The sequence below is a fragment of the Salmo trutta genome, chromosome 18, assembly GCF_901001165.1.
Source record: "Salmo trutta chromosome 18, fSalTru1.1, whole genome shotgun sequence".
Classification (NCBI taxonomy): Eukaryota; Metazoa; Chordata; class Actinopteri; order Salmoniformes; family Salmonidae; genus Salmo; species Salmo trutta.
The window spans coordinates 51,480,218-51,502,256 of NC_042974.1; the positions used below are offsets into that span (position 1 = coordinate 51,480,218).

The window sequence follows — 22,039 nt, forward strand, 5'->3', positions numbered from 1 at the left end:
GGAGATTTGGCTGTGTAGACTGGTAGGACAGATGTAGCGTGGTGTGGCGTGCAGCCAGGAAGGAGGAGATAGGGTGAAGCGGGAGACGCTTCATCTGAATGTGTCAAAACAACACGTGTCTATTAGGTGGAAAAAGGCTAATCTGGCCTTGGATGTCTAGTCTACACAGTCTAGGGGACATTTCGTCCCACACTTGGACCTGGAGGTGTCAAAAACAAGACACTGTCATCTTCCGGATGGAATCCCTTCTCAGGATAATGTTCTTCGAGCGGCTTTGGTATGATGATGAGTGGTGTTGTCTGGATGTTCTGTATTGCTCAACATGTTAAATATCAGTTGATACAGAGATGTGAATTATTGGCACATAGGCTTCCTTCAACTGTTGCCCAGCATGTTAATGTTCAGTTGGTGCAGCCATATAATCAGATATGACTCCTGTGCACACATTCTAAACGTGTACTGCATTTGTCAACGTAACCTAAAACTGTTTTACATACATTGTCTACCTTCTTTACCTATACTAATTACCTGAACTACCTCGATTCACCACTTCCAAACTTTCAATTTGTTATAATAATAATAATAACATATGCCATTTAGCAGATGCTTTTATCCAAAGTGACTTACAGTCATGCTTGCATACATTTTACGTTCAGGTGGTCCCGGGAATCAAACCCATTATCATGCTCTATCAACAGAGCTACAGAGGACTATATCTGTATCTGTCTGTCAGAGGACTGTACAAAGGACTGCATCTGTCTATCATCTTGCTATGCCGTGAGCTTGGTAGATTTTTAACAAATATAATGTGGGTGTTTGAAAAGCTGTGAAGCAGAGCCGTCCATCAGAATAGTAATTTCCTCCCTCCCTCGTTCTTTCTGTCTTTTCTCCTCTGTGCCTTTCTCTCTAATTATGCCTCGCTCCAGACTCTGTGATACTGTCTGTTTACACCTGTAGCTCACTTGGGGTGCGTTCAGTTCACTTAAACGTTTGCTACATTTCTGAGCGTTTTTAACTGAATGACACATTTTCCCCAAACTTTCTTGTACTTGAAAAGACTTTGAGATACGTTTGCTCCTTTTGGTGGGTGTGCTGGGGTGTGGCTTGAAGCAACGAGCGATGCATTTAAAGAGAAGGTGTGCATTTTGAACCCATAATCCAACCTCTCCCTGTTTTTCAACTGTTCGTTCAATTCAGTACCGTTTCCGTTCAATTGAACGTTCTATTACACTTTTATGTACTGAACGCAGCCCTGTTTTTTTTTTCTCTCTCCATTTTATAAGCTTTTCTATTTTCACATGTAAATGCAATAAACGTAAGTCATAAACATCAAAGAAGAGATACATTAACACCTCACCTGTGTCCCGATACTCAGAATCCTACCAAGCCTGTCAGCCAAACAGCATCCAGCACACACCACACAGGAAGTGCTCCCTCAGCTCCATCAGTCGCCTCAAACTGGAGAGGCTGGAGCAGGTCAGTGTGTGTGTGTGTATTTGTTAGCGTGTATTGGTGAACTGTACGGTCAGGTCCATAATGATTGGCACCCTTGATAAAGAGCAAAAAAGACTATCAATAAAAATGATGAGCTATATTGTATGCACATAAAAAAAGATGTTATACTAATACAATAGTTCAGAGAAAGAGCTTTTGTTTAACAAGTAATAACTATGACTCACAGGAGGCTGGTGGCACCTTAATTGGGGTAGACGGGCTTGTGGTAATGGCTGGAATGTAATGAGTGTAATGTAATGGTATCAAACACATGTCGGAGGAAACACCGTACACCTGGCGACCTGGTCAGCGTGCACTGCACCCGGCCCGCCATAGGAGTCGCTAGTGCGCGATCAGACAAAGATATCCCTGCCAGCCAAACCCTCCCTAACCCGGACGACGCTGGGCCAATTGTGCTCCGCCCCATGGGCCTTCTGGTCGCGGCCGGCTGCGACAGAGCCTGGGCTCGAACCCAGAATCTCTGGTGGCACAGCCTTAGACCACTGCGCCACCTGGGAGGCCTAGTTTCTATGTGTTTGATGCCATTCTATTCACTCTGTTCCTGCCATTATTATGAGCTGTCCTCCCCTCAGCAGCCTCCACTGGTATGACTGTATGTGCCTGTACCTGAGGATTTGTGAGGATGTGTGTAGGAATGTTTGTGATTGTCTTGGTGTGTCTGTAGATGTCTGTGTACAGTATGGATGTGGTTTGATGCTAGGGCCATTGCAGTGTAATGATTGTGTTGACTTTGACCCCTCCCTGCAGAGGCACTGCTCAATAAGCTATTACTGCTGCTGGCCAGTCATTTGCTCTGGCCTAATCAAACGGATGCCTACACTCTTAGAAAAAAATGTGCTATCTAGAACCTAAAAGGATTTCTTTGGCTCTGCCCATAGAATAACTCTTTTTTTGGTTCCAGGTAAAACCCTTTTGGCTTCCACGTAAAACCCTTTCCACAGAGGGTCCTACCTGGAAACCTTTTTTCTAAATGTGTACAGTCAAGTGTGTGTGTGTGTGTGTGTGTGTGTGTGTGCGCGTTGTGGTGCATGTTGTCCAAGCTGCTCCAATCCCTCTCCCACAACATCATTGCAAAATCTATAGGCAGTATTCACATTCAGCATGCTCAGTCACACTAGGTGTGCATGTGTTTACTACTCTGTGTGTAGTCATGTGTGTATAAATGTGTGAGGGTAGGGTGTGTGTCTTTGATACGGTGTGTGTGTGTGTGTTGGCAGGCTCTGGATGCATTAGGATTGAATCCTACGGAGGCACAGAGACAGACGTTGAGGGCCAGACTACGAACAGACCCTGCAGGGACAGTGGCCTACGCAGGTAAGACTAAACTTCACCATAACCATACCTGATCCTAACTCTAACCCTAAGCCTGCTGGGACAGAGGCCTATACAGGTACTTTAGTCACTTGTTAGTACACTTGTAAAAAAATATATAAAACACCATTATATACCTATGTACAGTTAGCAATATCTATACCACGATGCAGTTGTGAGTATACTAGGCTTTTTATATCAGTGTTTCCCAACCCTGGTCCTTGGGTACCCCAACATTACACAGTTTTGTTGTAGCCCATGGCAAACACCTCATTCAACTCATTGAGGGCTTGATTAGTTGAATCAGGTGTGCTTGTCCAGGGTTAAAATACAAATGTGTACTGTTGGGGGTACTCGAGGACCAAGGTTACAATACATGTGTACTGTTGGGGGTACTCGAGGACCAGGGTTACAATACATGTGTACTGTTGTGGGTGCTCGAGGACCAGGGTTACAATACATGTGTACTGTTGTGGGTGCTCGAGGACCAGGGTTACAATACAAGCGTGTACTGTTGTGGGTGCTCGAGGACCAGGGTTACAATACAAGCGTGTACTGTTGTGGGTGCTCGAGGACCAGGGTTACAATACAAGCGTGTACTGTTGTGGGTGCTCGAGGACCAGGGTTACAATACAAGCGTGTACTGTTGTGGGTGCTCGAGGACCAGGGTTACAATACAAGCGTGTACTGTTGTGGGTGCCCTTGTGTCAATAGAGTCATGCATACTAACCTTCACACACAATACCTACCCAACAGACACCAGTCAGTCACCCACACAATCCCATCCTTACCAATAACTCTGCTTTTCTCCAATTTAGACTTGAAGCTTTGCATAAACAATCAATTAAGCGTCAATACAGAGAGAACTACAGTAGAAGTTGTAGCCTACTTATAAACACACCATCTATGACATCAAGACATGGACCATGTTGATGCCAAGCTCCAGTATATTTATTTGCTCATCATGGAAAGACTTAGCAAAGGTGACTTACAAGTCAGCTACACTACACGCATAATAATCAGCATTGTGCCAATGTGACGTTCTACCTGTAATATCTTGATTAACAGGTTTTTAGATTGAATTGCTTGTAACACAATTGAAGCAATTTGGATAGGTAATTCCTAAGTAAAAATCAACTTGGTACAACATGAAGAAAAAAGAGGTTGTGTGTATATATACAGTACCAGTCAAAAGTTTGGACACACCTACTCATTCAAGGGTTTTTCTTTATTTTTACAATTTTCTACATTGTAGAATAACAGGGAAGACATCAAAACTATGAAACAACACATACGGGATCATGTAGTAACCAAAAAAGTGTTAAACAAACATTTTCTGGAATTTTCTAAGCTGTTTAAAGGCACAGTCAACTTAGTGTATGTAAACTTCTGACACACTGGAATTGTGATACAGTGAAATAATCTGTCTGTAAAAAATTGTTGGAAAAATGACTTGTGTCATGCACAAAGTAGATGTCCTAACCGACTTGCCAAAACTATAGTTTGTTAACAAGAAATTTGTGGAGGGGTTGAAAAAACAAGTTTTAATGACTCCAACATAAGTGTATATAAACTTCGACTTCAACTGTATGTATAATGTAGCATGTTTCTATTGAAACTATAACAACAGGTAACAGTCTTTTCTTATGTGTTTTTCAGCGATACCGAATGAGCATCTATATTTCTAGATTGTGATTATAAAACACATGTTATTACTCTGTGTGCAGACTTTGAGACACTGACACGGGAGCTGTTCAAGCTTCAGTTTGAGGAGTCAGGGGTCGGAGGTCAAGGCTCAAGGTTCGTGTCAGATGACCTCTCCAGTCTCCTAGAGTCACCCACCAACACGGTAGGAGATATTAATACTGTACACTTTAGCCTCAAGGTTTTTCTTCTGTAAAGACGCCAAAGCTAATGTATTGTAGTTGGTTAAGTGCACATCAGACTGCGAAATTTGAAATGGGTATGATGATTTGCAGATCTGTGTTATGCTAAGGTGGCGATGGGCAACTCTAGTCCTCGGGGCCTGATTGGTGATACACTTTTGCCCCAGCCCCAGCAAACACACCTGACTCCAATAATCAACTAATCATGGTCTTTAGTTTAGAATGCAATTAGTTTAATCAGCTGTGTTTTCTATATGGCTGGGGGAAAAGTGTGACACCAATCAGGCCCCCGAGAACTGGAGTTGCCCATCCCTGCGCTAACACAGAGTGGTTCTCTATTGTAGCATTACTATAGAAAACATCCATGTGTAAAGTGTAGTAGTGGTTATGGATGTCGACCTGTTGATGCTCTGCTTGAAGGCGATTAATGTATGTAGTAGTATGATTGTACAATATATGTTTGCAGTAAAGTCTTCAGTAACTGATATATTAGGGGTTTTCAAATCTCTCTTCTGGGACACCCATCTGTTCCATGTATTTGAACTGTTCCAGGGCTAGCACGCCTGATTCAACTTGACAACTACTGTCATTATCAAGCCTATGTTAGGTGCATCAGGTGAGCTAGTCCAGGACTACAACAACATGCTGAAATATCTAGGGGTCACCGAGGATAGGTTTGAAAACCACTGGCCTATATGCATGTGTTCCTATGTTGTAGTGTGAGAGTGTAATACAGGCTGTAACTAAATCATGTAGTAACATGTTATTTTAATGGTGTTGTGTTCCTGTGTTGATGCTATACATGATGGTAATGCTTGTTTTATGTAAAGCCTTTGACAAGGTGATAGTCCCATGTTCTGTTGCTGTGATTGTGTGAAGTAGAGCCTTTATCCATGTCCCTCTGTCTTCCTGTCTCTCCGTATCAGCCTTCACTGTCTCTGTCTAATAATGTCCCTGTGGTCCTGTATCTGTCAGCCTTCACTGTCTGACTCTGATGACCTGGAGGAGATGGAGAGACTGAGGAAAGACCACATCGAGGCTCTGAGAGAGATCAAGAAACTACAGGTATCACAGGAGTTAGAGAAATCAAACATTAGTAGGTCAGAACACAGGAACGTTTGTGTGTAGACTTTAGAGAATATATATAGACATTTTCTTGCTGTGTCTCTACATTCTCCAGGAGCAGTTGGCAGAGTCAGAGAGACTTCACCTGCAGATGGAGGAAGAGCTGAACAGGGTCAAACAGGTGATTTTTAGTATAGTTTATCTGGCCTTACACATACATCTGAAGCTCACTTACTGGAAGTTAGCTGGTTTTGTTGAGCTTTTGGGGGGGGGTGTAGTTGTTTGCCCATTCACCAGAGGGCGCTCTGCACAAGCATGCACACTTACATGCATGTGTTTTGTTCTGTAGGGTTCTTTGTCTTATGAAGACGCAGAGAACAAACCAAACACTTGAGGCCACAGTAGGCTGCTGAGGGGAGGACGGCTCATAATAATGGCAGAAACCGAGCAAATGGAATGTCATCAAACACCTGCAGACCATGTATTTGATAACATTCCGCTCCAGTCATTACCACGAGCCCGTTCTCCCCAATTAATTAAGGTGCCACCAACCTCCTGTGCTTGAGTCCAACTGAAGTTTTGTTAACGACCGGTCGTGAAGAGGTAACATAAGACTAGCATGCAATCTCTTAAATATATGTATCTAGATTACAGTTTATATTCAGCAAGCGATGGAGTTTTCTTGGTCTTAGACTGTGGACTTCATACAATAATACAAGATTGTCCAGGTTTGTCTTGTGGATGACCATGTCTGAAATCTGCCTTGCCTACAACATACTGTGTACTGTACTAATCTTACTACATACTATTTAGAACATACTTTTTAGTAAAAACGCAGTAAGCAACAAATATAAACTAAGCTCATCCATACTAAGAATGCATCATGTTTTTATTTTATTTAACTAGGCAAGTCAGTTAAGAACAATTCTTATTTACAATGACGGCCTATCCCGGCCAAACCCTAACCCGATGATGCTGGGCCAATTGTGCGCAACCCTATGGGACTCCGATCACGACTGGTTGTGATACAGCCTGGAATCGAACCAAGGTCTGTAGTGACGCCTCTAGCACTGAGATGCGCTGTGCCACTCGGGAGCCCCTAGTGTGTAATTGCGTTAATTCCTGCCATTTCTTCGTTTTTGTACAGCACGTCCCCTTATCTGATTATCAGCTGTTGTCAAACGCACGTGGGTAGAGAGACAATTCTCTTCCTCAACCGTGTGTGGAGAATTCTAGTAGATGAAAAGCCAAAATTAGTATGACATCCTGGCATTTACTACATTTTGACATTTCACATGCTATAACACTTTCTATTTTAGCATACCCAAAAATCCTGCTATTTATGGTAGAATGCAACAAGGGGTATTCGGACACGGCCGATAAACTGATAACCCATGAGCATCACATACTGCATACACCCAACCACATGAGCGTCACATACTGAAACAAACAAACCCCTCATTATGAACTCCTTAATTCGCTACGGGACCCTAGAGCAGTCACACACTCAAACTTCCCCTCCATGCATGTTGTCCTCATTCCTAAGCATCTTTTCTCTCTGAGTGTGTTGAGAGCATGGGGTTTAAGCACGTACTGTATTGTTGTAGCACCGCGGCAGTACTCACCGTGTGTAGGAGGGAGAAACGGACAGCACAGTGTAGGTTTACTGTATGTGAGACTACAGGGAACATAGAGGTGGGTGCACCCTAAATAGATCCTCCCTGTATTGTGAGTCATTGACACAACACACCTCTTCTTCTCTCTGGTTACGTCCCAAATGGCACTCTATTCCCTATATAGTGCACTACTTTTGACCAGGCCCATAGTAGTGCACTTAGGGGATAGTGTGTCATTTGGGACTCATCCTCTGATGCATAAAGCACACAGATCAATTTCCAAATGTAATATATCCCAACAGGCACTGGGATAGTAACATATTTATTCGGTTTCTCCATATCCCTATATCTTCCTCCTGTACATCAAGTTCGTCACGACACTGATTGCATATTATGTAGTCACTACCTGGCTATCAGATTAAGTTCTACACCAGGGCTGCCCATTCCTGGTCCTGGAGGGCTGAAACATTTCAGTTTTTTGTTTCTACCTGGTAGTTAATTGCACTCAACTGGTGTCCCAGATCTGAATTAGTCCCTGATTTTAAAAGGAGAGGATGGAAACCAGAAGTGTTTTGGCCCTCCGGGACCAGGTTTGGGCAGCCCTACTCTACACAGTAACACATGCGCATGCAGACAAATGCACGAACACACAGGCACACACACAAACACAGTGGGGTCATACTTGCGAACATTAGAAACACTTTAAATTTAAACTCAGCCAATTAACATTGTTGATTTACTTGCACGTGATAGAACACTATTGTAGCTGGTCCCATCAGATAACCTGGCACACATTAGTCCTGCTAAAATCACCAGATGACAGTGATTATTTCCTGGAACAAGTTCTGCATTAGCCAATTACAAATGTTGACGTAGATGGACGTGAACAAGCACTTTTTCATAAGAGCACCCTTAACCAAGTCAACCACTCTCGTTATCATCCTACAGATTGCAGTAACAGTGTTAGTTGTTTTAAAGACGTTTTTTGCAAGTCCACACTAGAGGAACGTTTTTTTATATAATTTATCGTTCTACAGTACACCTGTCAATCAACTGATCAACACATTCGACTGCACACTGTAGGCCTACTAATGCTTTCTGGGTGTGTTAATTGTCAGTGACAACTGCAAATAATACTTCAATTTACGTACAATAAAAAATGGTCTTAACTCGTATTTAATTGTAGCAAATCAACAGCAAACGCTGTTTAGCCTGCACATCTTTTACAGCCTGTAATTGCTTGCCTCGTTGCTCAAGTGTTTTGCCTTGAATGTGTAAGGCTTGGAAATAAAGATGGGCCAAACAACTTGTCTCTTCGATTATTAATATTTAATCCAACTGCTAGCTCCACATAGACCATGACAACCTGGGAATATTTATGAACCCCAATAACCTTTATCCAGGTCAAGTATTCCATAGAGTAGCCTCGACTTCCAGGCCAGTGGGGTGAAAGCCTGGTAGAGGCTAACCATAGTGACTACGCCCTCTCCTGACGAGGAGACATATCACTTTCTACAATTGTAACCTACATCTTGTAGTTTACCTGACATTTTATATAATGACAAAAGTAAACTGGCATGTTCTATTCACCATCCCAATCACATGCAGGTGCTTTCACCGGAGAAGCTTTTCCCCAAATAGTCTATTACAAGCACAGTAATGGCCTATGAGAAACCATATTTCTGAAACAACCTTGATCACTCACTTCACAAGGCTTGGCAGAGTGGCACACTTTAGACTTAGGCTACCATTCAAATGTAGCCTCGCATATTAGACCTACACTAATTGTGATAGTGTGTTTAATGTGGGCCTTGAATTCTAAATACATTGCTCAAAAAAATTAAGGGAACACTTAAACAACACAATGTAACTCCAAGTCAATCACACTTCTGTGAAATCAAACTGTCCACTTAGGAAGCAACACTGATTGACAATACATTTCACATGCTGTTGTGTAAATGGAATAGACAACAGGTGGAAATTATAGGCAATTAGCAAGACACCCCCAATAAAGGAGTGGTTCGGCAGGTGGTGACCACAGACCACTTCTCAGTTCTTATGCTTCCTGGCTGATGTTTTGGTCACTTTTGAATACTGGCGGTGCTTTCACTCTAGTGGTAGCATGAGACGGAGTCTACAACCCACACAAGTGGCTCAGGTAGTGCAGCTCATCCAGGATGGCACATCAATGCGAGCTGTGGCAAGAAGGTTTGCTGTGTCTGTCAGCGTAGTGTCCAGAGCATGGAGGCGCTACCAGGAGACAGGCCAGTACATCAGGAGACATGGAGGAGGCCGTAGGAGGGCAACAACCCAGCAGCAGGACCGCTACCTCCGCCTTTGTGCAAGGAGGAGCAGGAGGAGCACTGCCAGAGCCCTGCAAAATGACCTCCAGCAGGCCACAAATGTGCATGTGTCTGCTCAAACGGTCAGAAACAGACTACATGAGGGTGGACTGAGGACCCGACGTCCACAGGTGGGGGTTGTGCTTACAGCCCAACACCGTGCAGGACGTTTGGCATTTGCCAGAGAACACCAAGATTGGAAAAATCGCCACTGGTGCCCTGTGCTCTTCACAGATGAAGCAGGATCACACTGAGCACATGTGACAGACGTGACACATGAGAGTCTGGAGACGCCGTGGAGAACGTTCTGCTGCCTGCAACGTCCTCCAGCATGACCGGTTTGGCGGTGGGTCAGTCATGGTGTGGGGTGGCATTTCTTTGGGGGGCCGCACAGCCCTCCATGTGCTCGCCAGAGGTAGCCTGACTGCCATTAGGTACCGAGATGAGATCCTCAGACTCCTTGTGAGACCATATGCTGGTGCGGTTGGCCCTGGGTTCCTCCTAATGCAAGACAATGCTAGACCTCATGTGGCATTGATGCTATGGACTGGCCTGCCCGTTCCCCAGACCTAAATCCAATTGAGCACATCTGGGACATCATGTCTCGCTCCATCCACCAATGCCACGTTGCACCACAGACTGTCCAGGAGTTGGCGGATGCTTTAGTCCAGGTCTGGGAGGAGATCCCTCAGGAGACCATCCGCCACCTCATCAGGAGCATGCCCAGGCGTTGTAGGGAGGTCATACAGGCACGTGGAGGCCACACACACTACTGAGCCTCATTTTGACTTGTTTTAAGGACATTACATCAAAGTTGGATCAGCCTGTAGTGTGGTTTTCCACTTTAATTTTGAGTGTGACTCCAAATCCAGACCTCCATGGGTTGATAAATTGGATTTCCATTGATTTATTTTTGTGTGATTTTGTTGTCAGCACATTCAACTATGTAAATAAAAAAGTATTTAATAAGATTATTTCATTCATTCAGATCTAGGATGTGTTATTTTAGTGTTCCCTTTATTTTTTTGAACAGTATAAATCACAGACAGTGTCAGCAGAAAAGCACCCACACACCATAACACCTCCTCCTTCATGCTTTATGGTGGGAAATACACATGCGGAGATCATCCGTTCACCCACATCGCGTCTCACAAAGACACGGCGGTTGGAACCAAAAATCTCCAATTTAGACTCCAGACCAAAGGACAAATTTCCACCGGTCTAATGTCCATTGCTTGTGTTTCTTGGCCCAATCAAGTCTCTTCTTCTTATTGGTGTCCTTTAGTAGTCGTTTCTTTGCAGCGGTTCCATGAAGGCCTGATTCACACAATCTCTTCTGAACAGTTGATGTTGAGATGTGTCTGTTACTTGAACTCTGTGAAGCATTTATTTGGGCCGCAATTTCTGAGGCTGGTAACTCTAATGAACGTATCCTCTGCAGCAGAGGTAACTCTGGGTCTTCCATTCCTGTGGCGGTCCTCATGACAACCAGTTTCATCATAGCGCTTGATGGTTTTTGCGACTGCACTTGAAGAAACTTTTAAAGTTCTTAAAATGTTCCTTATTGACTGACCTTCATGTCTTAAAGTAATGATGGACTGTCATTTCTCTTTGCTTATTTGAGTTGTTCTTGCCATAATATGGACTTGGCCTTTTACCAAAGAGGGCTTTCTTCTGTATACCTCCCCTACCTTGTCACAACACAACTGATTGGCTCAAACGCATTAAGAAGGAAAGAAATTCCACAAATTAACTTTTAAGAAGGCACACCTGTTACTTGAAATGCATTCCAGGTGACTACCTCATGAAGCTGGTTGAGAGAATTCCAAGAGTGTGCAAAGCTGTCATCAAGGCAAAGTGTGGCTATTTCAAGAATTTCAAATGTAAAATACATTTTGATTTGTTTAACGCTTTTGGTTACTACATGATTCCATATGTGTTTTTTCATTGTTTTGATGTCTTCACTATTATTCTACAATGTAAAAATATAGAAAAACCCTTGAATGAGTAGGTGTTCTGAAACTTTTGACCGGTAGTGTACATGTATACTGAACAAACATATAAACGCAAACATGCAACTATTTCAAAGATTTTACTGAGTTACAGTTTATATAAGGAAATCAGTCAATTGAATATAATTAATTAGGCCCTAATCTATGGATTTCACATAACTGGGCAGGGATGCAACCATGGGTGGTCCTTGGAGTGCATAGGCCCACCCACTGGGGAGCCAGGCCCAGCCAATCAGAATGAAGAAGCAGGATGTGGAGGTCCTGGGCAGGTGTGGTTACACGTGGTCTGCGGTTGTGAGGCTGGTTGGACGTACTGACACATTTTCTAAAACAACGTTGGAGGCAGCTTATGGTAGAGAAATGAACATTCAATTCTCTGGCAATATCTCTGGTGGACATTCCTGGAGTCAGCATGGCAATCTGTGACTGCGTTGTGTGACAAAACTGCACATTTTAAAGTGGCCTTTTATTGTCCCCAGCACAAGATGCACCTGTGTAATGATTGTGCTTTTTAATCAGCTTCTGCTTTTTGTGCGTATGGAACATTTCTGGTATTTTTTATTTCATTTCATGCAACATGGGACCGACACTTTGCTTTTATATTTTTCTACAACGCTTTATATACATTTTAATTATCATCTACTTTGTCACATATGCGTTATTTGATTCAAGGACCAACAATGGAGAGTTTTTTTTCTTCCTCAAATTAAATCTTGCCCCTAAGGGAATTGCTTGTGCCTATCATTCTTTTCTGCTACCAAACGCACCACAGTAATGGCTCAAATGAGCTCAAAAGGATACATTGCCTTTCCGTTGAATCCATAAGAACGCTAAAGCTTTGTCTGGGATTTAACTCACCGTCTCGACACTTGCATCACAAGAAAGAGAACTTGACGGGTGTTAATTTTTTGTGGAATTGAAAAAAGTAATAATTGAATACAGTTGAAATGTTTACAAATTAGATGCGCTGAAATGAAGGCAACTAACGAAAAAAATCACTTGGTTTATAGCAATATTAGGTATTTTCTCGCAAACAATGTAAAGTATGTTTAGATAGGTATAATGTAGAGTCAAGCGTGTTTATTTTGAATCTGAGGGTATCCTGCTATTAACACACTTGTTGAATTATGCAAGTTTACAAGACAACAGTAATTATTGAGGCAGTCCAGACAGTGCAGGTAGGGAAGATGGCACAAGTGTTTGATGGTTGCAGCCCTGTTCCTCTCTTTTATGTTAATGTATTCATATATGCAAATAGACTATATTTATGTAAATTAGGCACACATAATTATCTTTATATGAACACAGAATATAATAAAAAAATACCTGATACAATAAGAAAATGTATAAATGAGTGCATTCTAATAAAAGTAAAACTCCATTATTTGTCTGTGCCAGTAAAATTTTTATGTGCTATAATTCAGTCGATATCTGAGGATTCTAACATTTCTAAAAGTTTGGAGTATCTTCACCCATTATCCAACTGTTGCATTAATTAGAAATGTTTTTTACCCCTTTTTCTCCCCAATTTCGTGATATCCAATTGGTAGTTACAGTCTTGTCCCATCGCTGCAACTCCGTACGGACTCGGTAGATGCAAAGGTCGAGAGCCATGCGTCCTCCGAAACACGACCCTGCCAAGCCGCACTGCTTCTTGACACACTGCTCGCTTAACCCAGAAACCAGCCGCACCAATGTGTTGGAGGAAACACCGTACAACTGCCTACGGAAGTCAGCGTGCATGCTCCCGGCATGCCACAAGGAGTCGCTAGAGCGCAATGGGACAAGGACATCCCGGCGGGCCAAACCCTCCCCTAACCTGGACGACGTTGGGCCAATTGTGCGGCACCTCATGGATCTCCTGGTCGCGACACAGCCTGGGATCAAATATTATAAATGTTTTTAAAACCTTTTTAACAATTTCGATGACCGTTGCTAAGTGCACAATATAAGAAATAGGGTGCCATTTGGGATGCTTCCTTTAAGTGCTCTGTATAGTGCTCCCTGCAGACTCAGCAGCTTCAGGCTCAGAGGGTAGCAGCATTACAGAACTAAATCCCTGCTGTCATCCCAGCCAGCACACAGAAAACATTACACAAGCGGATAAAGAAAATACATCATTTACTAGTAAAATAACTGAATTATGTATTGAATAGATCCAGGGACATGTCCTGCTGTTGCTATTTTGTGAAGGTTTACAACGCCATCTGATAAACCCATGTTTGATCAGTTTGCATGGGGTTTGTTTTTTTTATTAAGGCTCTTTTGTAGAGCTGAGGGGGAAAGGGGAGACACAGACTAACAGTATATAAAGATACAATATTGAGGGCATACTCAGTGTTTAGAGTTACAGCTTGTATGCTGCCCTGCCCTATCGTGCCCTTCCTGTGTACTGATGCTGTTGGTCATTGCTAACTCGGGCAACTCATTCACATGACTGTGAGATGTATCCCAGCTTAAGTGATCTTATCCCTCGCTCTCTAGCTCTCTCTCTCGCGCTCTCTCCTTCTGTTCTCTGAACGTCGGTTCTGAGAATATATAGAATTCCCAGTATTCCAGTCACAGGAACAGATGGTGTGTGTGTGTGTGTGTGTGTGTGTGTGTGTGTGGCAAGTGAATGAATGTGTGTATGCGTATGTGCCCATTTACTGGTGTGTGTGCACATGTGTTCCATATAGGGAACACCAGGGGAGATCTAGGTCACAGAGAGTTAGGTGTTTATTTTTAGCCAACAGCAGGGATCAGCATTGACCACACACACACACACACACAAAGAGAAATAGTTTGTGGAAGAAAACACCATATTTTTTTAAATAAATCCATCTGAGACTTTTTAACTGGACGGCTATATTGAGGTTTTCCACATACCTACAGATTGATTATAGAACATTAGCTCCATATTTTTTTAAATAAATCCATCTGAGACTTTTTAACTGGACGGCTATATTGAGGTTTTCCACATACCTACAGATTGATTATAGAACATTAGCTAGAGGGTTTGAACTTTGAACTAACTGACAGACTAATGCATGTTATGCCACTAGGTTTACATTTTTTAAGTCTTCAGAGGCGTCGCCATCCCACGTTTTTTGTTAAAACCATAAACTGCAACTCAATATTACGCTACAGCTTGTATAGATTGGCCACAACACACGTGAGCCTTCTGTGTCAGTTATCTACCGTATTATCATAGTATCAGGTACGGCTAGGAGTTCTTTCAGGTCAAGTGGTCAGGAAAAACTACTGGGAATTTTCTATGTAGAGCATTACATAATCTTATGTAATTATGTAGGCTAGTCTGTCAGGTTTCTCTCTCTCCAGGGTAGTCCCATCATCTATCATGTGTCACTAGCGTGTTGACTCTAGTCTAGCATGTTAACACCACCCTAGCATGTTGACTCTGCTCTAGCGTGTTAACACCACTCTAGCGTGTTGACTCTACTCTAGCGTGTTAACACCACTCTAGCGTGTTGACTCTAGTCTAGCATGTTAACACCACTCTAGCATGTTGACTCTGCTCTAGCGTGTTAACACCACTCTAGCGTGTTGACTCTGCCCAAGCGTGTTGACTGCTCTAGCGTATTGACTGCTCTAGCATGTTGACTCTACTCTAGCGTGTTAACACCACTCTAGCGTGGTGACTCTGCACTAGCGTGTTGACTCTGCTCTATCGTGGTGACTCTGCTCTATCGTGGTGACTCTGCTCTAGCGTGGTGACTCTGCTCTAGCGTGGTGACTCTGCTCTAGCGTGGTGACTCTGCTCTAGCGTGTTGACTCTACACTAGTGTGTTAACACCGCCCAAGCGTGTTGACTCTGCCCAAGCGTGTTGACTCTTATCTAGCGTGTTGACTCTGCTCTAGCGTGTTGACTCTGCCTTAGCGTGTTGACTCTGCCCTAGCGTGTTGACTCTGCCCTAGCATGTTGACTCTGCCCTAGCGTGTTGACTCTGCCCTAGCGTGTTGACTCTGCCCTAGCGTGTTGACTCTGCCCTAGCATGTTGACTCTGCTCTAGCGTGTTAACTGCTCTAGCGTGTTAACACCACTCTAGCGCGTTGACTGTAGTGTGTTGATTACTCTATCGTGTTGACTCTGCCCTAGCGTGTTGACTCTGCCTTAGCATGTTGACTCTGCCCTAGCGTGTTGACTCTGCCCTAGCGTGTTGACTCTACTCTAGCATGTTGACTGTTCTAGCGTGTTGACTCTGCTCTAGCGTGTGATGAGTGAGGGAGACCTGCAGGGGTGTAAAGTACATAAGTAAAAATACTTTGGAGAACTACTTAAGTAGTTTTTCGAGATATCTGTACATTACTTTACTATTTATATTTTTCAAAATTTTTACTTTTACTCCACTACATTCCTAAAGAAAATAAGGTACTTTTTACTCCATACATCAGGGATAACACCCAAAAGTGTGGGAGTGTGCCTGCCTGTCCGTAAAAAAAAAGACAACTGTGGCACCTGGTTTGCTTATTAATATAAGAATTTTGATGTATAGCGTTTACTTTTTACTTTTACTCAAGTATCAACACTTTTCCACCACTTTATTTAAGTACATTTTAAACCAGATACTTTTAGACTTTTACTCAAGTAGTATTTTATTGGGTGACATTCACTTTTACTTGAGTCATTTTCTATTAAGGTATCTTTACTTTTACTAAAGTATGACAATCAGTACTTTTTCCACCACTGGAGACCTGTTTGTTTGTGTCAGTGTCACACACCTCAGAACACTGTTACCCTCTAACAGAGAATTACAAAAGAAAGCTAAAATGCCTCTGAAATAGGCCAAAATAATTGAAGAAACAAATTAAAGCAAAGCACCGTTTCTAAAAAAATAAATAATGTAGCATCCTTTTCATTCATTCAAGCAGTAAAATGTTCCAAAACAAGTTCAAAGTGCACTGAACCTTTACCTACAGCATATTCCTGTGCCTGTTTGACTCTCCTGTCCTCTCCTCGTCACTCCCTGGTAGGAGATAAAGTCTGGGACGGATGAGAGCCGTGCTTTGCGGAGCCGGATCCACCTGGCTGTAGCAGCCCAGAAGCAGGCCAGGGGGATGGAGATGGATTATGAGGAGGTGATCCATCTCCTGGAGGCTGAGATAGCTGAGCTCAAGGCCCAGAGGAACGAACAGCAGCAGCCCGGCCAGGCTAAGGTAACAGACTGGTTCTCAAATCATACCCTATAATCCCTATTCCACTACTTATGACCAGCCACTATTCCCCATGTATTGCACTACTTTTGACCAGTGGCGTAAAGTACTTAAGTATCTGTACTTTACCATTTATATTTTGCCAACTTTTACTTCACTACATTCCTAAAGAAAATGTACCTTTTACTCCCTACATTTTTCTTGACACCCAAAAGTACTTGTTACATTTTGAATGCTTAGCAGGACAGGAAAATGGTCCAATTCACACACTTATTAAGTGAATATGTGGTCATCCCTACTGCCTCTGATCTGATGGACTCACGAAACACAAATGCATAATTTGTAAATTATGTCTGAGTAAATTTTTAAAACAAGAAATGCTTTGTTTAATATAAGGAATTTGAAATTATTTATACTTTTACTTTTGATACTTAAGTATATTTTACCAATTACATTTACTTTTGATACTTAAGTATTTTTACAACCAAATACTTTTAGACTTTACTCAAATAGTATTTTACTGGGTGACTTTTACTTGAGTAAGATCTATTAAGGTATCTGTACTTTTACTCAAGTATGACAATTGGGTACTTTTTCCACCACTGCTTTTGACCAGAGCAACTATTTCCCATGTAGTGCACTTCTTTAGACCAGAGCTACTATAGCCTACACACTTCTTAACATAACTATTTTCACCCATAGTGCACTACTTTGGACCATAGACTACTTTTGAGAAGCAGAATTGCCATTAAACCTGTCAACCGCCATTCTCGGATTTGAGACCCCCTTCTCTCTTTCCTCTTTCTCTGTTGAGCATAAAACCCATGCCCAGACTGAGGTAACGGACTACACTACATTCCCCTGTTGGAATAAATAACAGTCTACTCCTCAAACGCATGCATTATTATCTTGGTGTAAGGTATCAACCACAGGGAGCTCTGCTAGATCTGAGGGGCCTTACTACCCTGTTCTCTTTATCTGTATCTGTCTCTCTGTATCTGTCTCTCTGTATCTGTCTCTCTGTATCTGTCTCTCTGTATCTGTCTCTCTGTATCTGTCTCTCTGTATCTGTTTCTCTCTCACTCTCTCTTCCCCTGTCTTCAAAGGAAGTAGTTCCTTCCTCTCCCTTCCTTCCATGTATCTGTATTTCCTTCTGTCCATCCTGTCATCCAGTGTGTCGAGCCCACCCAAACCCTGCTGGACCCTGCTCCTGGTTCCTTCCTGTCCTCCCTGTGTCAGTCCGTTTCAGGTTCCTCCCTCTCCCCTGTGCTGAGAAACGTCTGCTCCTGGTTCCTTCCTTTCCTCCCTGTGTCAGTCCGTTCCAGGTTCCTCCCTCTCCCCTGTGCTGAGAAACGTCTGCTCCTGGTTCCTTCCTTTCCTCCCTGTGTCAGTCCGTTCCAGGTTCCTCCCTCTCCCCTGTGCTGAGAAAAGTCTGCTCCTGATTTCCCCCCTCTTCCTGTCCGAGTCTGCAGGATTTACTGCTTCACTGTGTGAGTAAAATAAATGTAGACCCATCTCATCATTCTTAACTTCTCTCCCTTGCTTTCCCTCTCCCTCCTGTCACTCTTCACCCTTCTATACTGTGTGAGTCCGCACCAGATCCCCAATCCTCTCGTCTGTGATCCCGTTCCAGGTTTTCTCCATCCTGTTTGGGAGATCTGTACCTGGACCACAATTATATCACCAATTACGCTTTTGGCATGTAGCCTACATAGTACTCTGAGTCAATGGGAAAAGTGTGTGATAATTTATAAATAAATGAAACGTATCACACTTTTGGCAGTCACAGAAAAGTCAATAGAAATTTTGCTATAGTTTTAAAATAATTGAACTTTCATCAATGATTGACACTTTATTGAAAATATGTAACTTTATTGAAAATTAGGGCTGTTAATCCCAGGATTTGCTGTGAATAATCAAGATGAATCACAAATTCAGATTTAGCTCAAATTGAGCTGTAATTTAAGATTTGTTATACAAAAGGATTGCAAGAATATTGACGCCTTGATGCTGTCTAAAATAACGGTTTGCAAAATCTGGTAAATTGATAATCACGCTTTCTTTAACCTCAATGTCAACTTGTTTTGACATCGCATTGTTGTTTTTAGCTGCATAGATTATGTATTTTGGACATTTTCAGTGTATTTTGAACGCTTTCAGACAATGCGATTAATCACAAAAAAAAAATGTTTTAATTAAAAACACAGCCAATCTTTGAATTTATGAATGAAAACCCATCCAGATGCAGGCCATTCAGTAGAACCCGTGCTGATGACCTAGTGTGATGTCCCTCCTGTTAGGATGAGGTGGAGGAGCTGAAGAAGAGAGTGGCCGTTCTGGAGTGTCAACTACGTAAGAACGAGGGGGCCAAAAAGGGCTTTGAGGTGTCCATGGGAAAACTGCTCAACTTTGTGGAGGTACTGTATGTGTGTGTACTGTGATTACTGAATGTCAACACTAACTCTCTCTCGAAGACCATTACTTCATATCTAGTTTACAGTGTGTGAAGGGAAACAGATTTGAGAAGGAGAAACAGATTTGAATTCATATCATTCACGTCCTCAGAAAGACAATACAGAAATATAAAGACAAACTGAAATTAGCATTTACATCTCTGAATAATGACAAGTTTATAAATACCTGGGTTCAAATACGTGCTTTGTATTTGTATTTTAAAATACTTATTGTCTGGTGTATTTGAGTATTTTCAAATATTGTAGCTGAATCAACTGCTTCTATTTGAAGTATTTTTTTCAAATTATTTCCTATAAATACACATTTCAAATACTTATTTTCAAAAACATAGCAAATACCATTTGAACCAAACTGACCTGGCTTTAAATGCATGGGAGTATTTTAATATTTGTATTTGAAAATACACTTGTCTGTCGAATGGAGTATTTTCAAATACATGCCAATACTTTCCAATTGTATTTCAAAATATTAAAATCCAAATATTTACTTTGAAAAGTATGTGAAAGTAATTGAAATACCTTAATAGTATTTGAACCCATGTCTGATTAAATAGTGTTGTAGTGTTCAGAAAAGTGGTCTCATCAAATGTGTCCCAAATGGAGCCCTATTCCCTACAAATAAGAATTTGTTCTTAACTGACTTGCCTAGTTAAATAAAGGTAAAATAAAAAATATAGTGCACCCCTTTTGACCAGAGCCCTATGTATATGTCCTGGTCGAAAGTAGTGTACCATAGGAAATGGAGTGGCATTTGAGACGCATATATCAACTCAAATAATACGTACATTTACATTCCTTCCCATTTAGAATGTCCAAGACTTCCTCATTGAAAACCAAGGCCCCATGAAGAGCTGTAGGTAAGAATGTGTATTGTGCACGTTTCTAATGAATAGAGAGTGAATCATGTCTGCTTCTTCTGCTTCTTTCTTCAAAAGTGGGCTATCTTTCAGATAATCTCATTCATTCACAGTGTATACACCCTTACGAAAAAACCACATGATTTCACATGACATTTCCACATGTTTTGTTCATGTGAAATCATTTGAAACCATGTGTTTTTTGGAACACTTCACATGTGATGATGTGGATTTTCACTTGTGAAACGATATTTTTTTGCATTCGGTGGGGGAGAGTGAACTATTGATGGTTAATTCACCTTTGATGGAGCTGTGTCGTAGTGCGGCAGATCATCTGGGGGTGGATTGGCCATCTTCTCCCCCGCAGCGGCGTTCCGGCAGGTTTGGGGGAAGGTATTTACCTCCTGTCCTTGCAGCGGTAAAGCGTCACTTACCCGTTTTAAAGGTTTTGCCGATGAGCTAAAGGCGACCTGGGATTCCCCTCATTCAGCCAGACTGGTGCTATCAGGTTATGGTGAGTTCATGAATGTAGAGGGTATGGAGGAGGCGGGGCTCGTTTGCACAATGCCAGTGGATGGACAGCTATCGCGTTACTTAGCTCCAGAGGCTAACAAGGGGGCTAATCCTAGCACTGTGCTTCCAAATAAACAGTGCCGGTTCTCGGCGGATCAGCTGGACAAAGTGTACCAGGCAGAGGGTGTGACGGCCCGGTCATTGAATGTGGTCACAATGCTGCAGATGTATCATATCGTTTTGCTACAGGAGCTGAATAAGACCATGGAGGCGGGGAAGCCGGCTCCAGAGCTTCTCGATGAAAGCCATGCTACGGCTGATTTTGTGCTGTGTCTGTCCCGCTGTTCTATCCTGGCTGTGTGGGAAGGTATGGAGGCTCAGGGCCACCTCTAGTTGATGTAATCCTGGATTCCTGAGAGGGACAGGCGGATGTATTTGGATGAGCCAGTTTCACCAACAAGGTTGTTTGGCTCGGCTATGGAGTCCAGCAGTCTGCAGTCTGTTTCGAGGACAAACGAAAGTCCTTCGCAGGGGCGGCGCGTCAGTTTCTGAGGCATAAAGGGAAGGGTCCGGGCCAGAAGGTTTTTTTTACCGTATTGGTGCTTCTGGGCAGCGGCAGACATCTTGGCACAGACAACGTGCTGGGTCGAAGGAGAGCAGGGTGAAAACGGATTATTACGCGGTGAGGGGCAAGAAGCAGATCTCGTGACCCTAGCTGGAGGCCGGGGGAAGGTGCGTGTCCTCAGGGCCCTCCTCCCCAAGCATTTACTGTGGCAACAGTGCTCCCAAGTGGCTCGGTCGATGGAGGAAGTTACTGGTTGCCGAGGTCCCCGAACCCGGTGTGGTCCGGGTATCACAACGGCGGTCCCACGAAAGCACATTGTTTCCACCCAATGTTCCTCAGTGTTTAGGGGTATCGAGAGGAGGCATCAAGGAGGCATGAGGACTGCAGATGTGGCCAGGGCAATAAATTGCAATGTCGGGGTTACGCCAAATAAACATGTGATTCAAATAATTAACATCCAATCACATTAACTGTTACTCTTTCGCGGGAATTCCACTAACGGTCCGTATGTTGCCAAACGTAGCTGCTGCTCATGTTGGTATCTGTACTGATGGCGCAAAAGCCATGACAGGGAGACATTGTGGAGTGGTAACGCATGTGTAAGCAGTTGCTCAGGACGCCACTTGGGTACACTGCAGCATCCACCAAGAGGCTCTTGCTGCCAAGGGAATGTCTGACAGCTTGAAAGACATTTTGGACACTGCAGTGAAAATGGTTAACTTTGTTAAA

General features: G+C 42.8%; 1 protein-coding gene across 1 annotated transcript in view; it reads left to right on the plus strand.

Annotated features, from left to right (window-relative positions):
• Nucleotides 1-22,039, plus strand: part of stxbp4 (syntaxin binding protein 4) — a 44,430-nt gene that overhangs the window by 15,796 nt on the left and 6,595 nt on the right. The window contains exons 7-14 of the mRNA XM_029697426.1: nucleotides 1,376-1,476; nucleotides 2,733-2,829; nucleotides 4,554-4,675; nucleotides 5,688-5,777; nucleotides 5,893-5,958; nucleotides 16,722-16,904; nucleotides 19,202-19,318; nucleotides 20,183-20,232. Coding sequence (XP_029553286.1) covers nucleotides 1,376-1,476; nucleotides 2,733-2,829; nucleotides 4,554-4,675; nucleotides 5,688-5,777; nucleotides 5,893-5,958; nucleotides 16,722-16,904; nucleotides 19,202-19,318; nucleotides 20,183-20,232 — 826 coding nt within the window. The remainder of the gene's footprint in view (nucleotides 1-1,375; nucleotides 1,477-2,732; nucleotides 2,830-4,553; nucleotides 4,676-5,687; nucleotides 5,778-5,892; nucleotides 5,959-16,721; nucleotides 16,905-19,201; nucleotides 19,319-20,182; nucleotides 20,233-22,039) is intronic.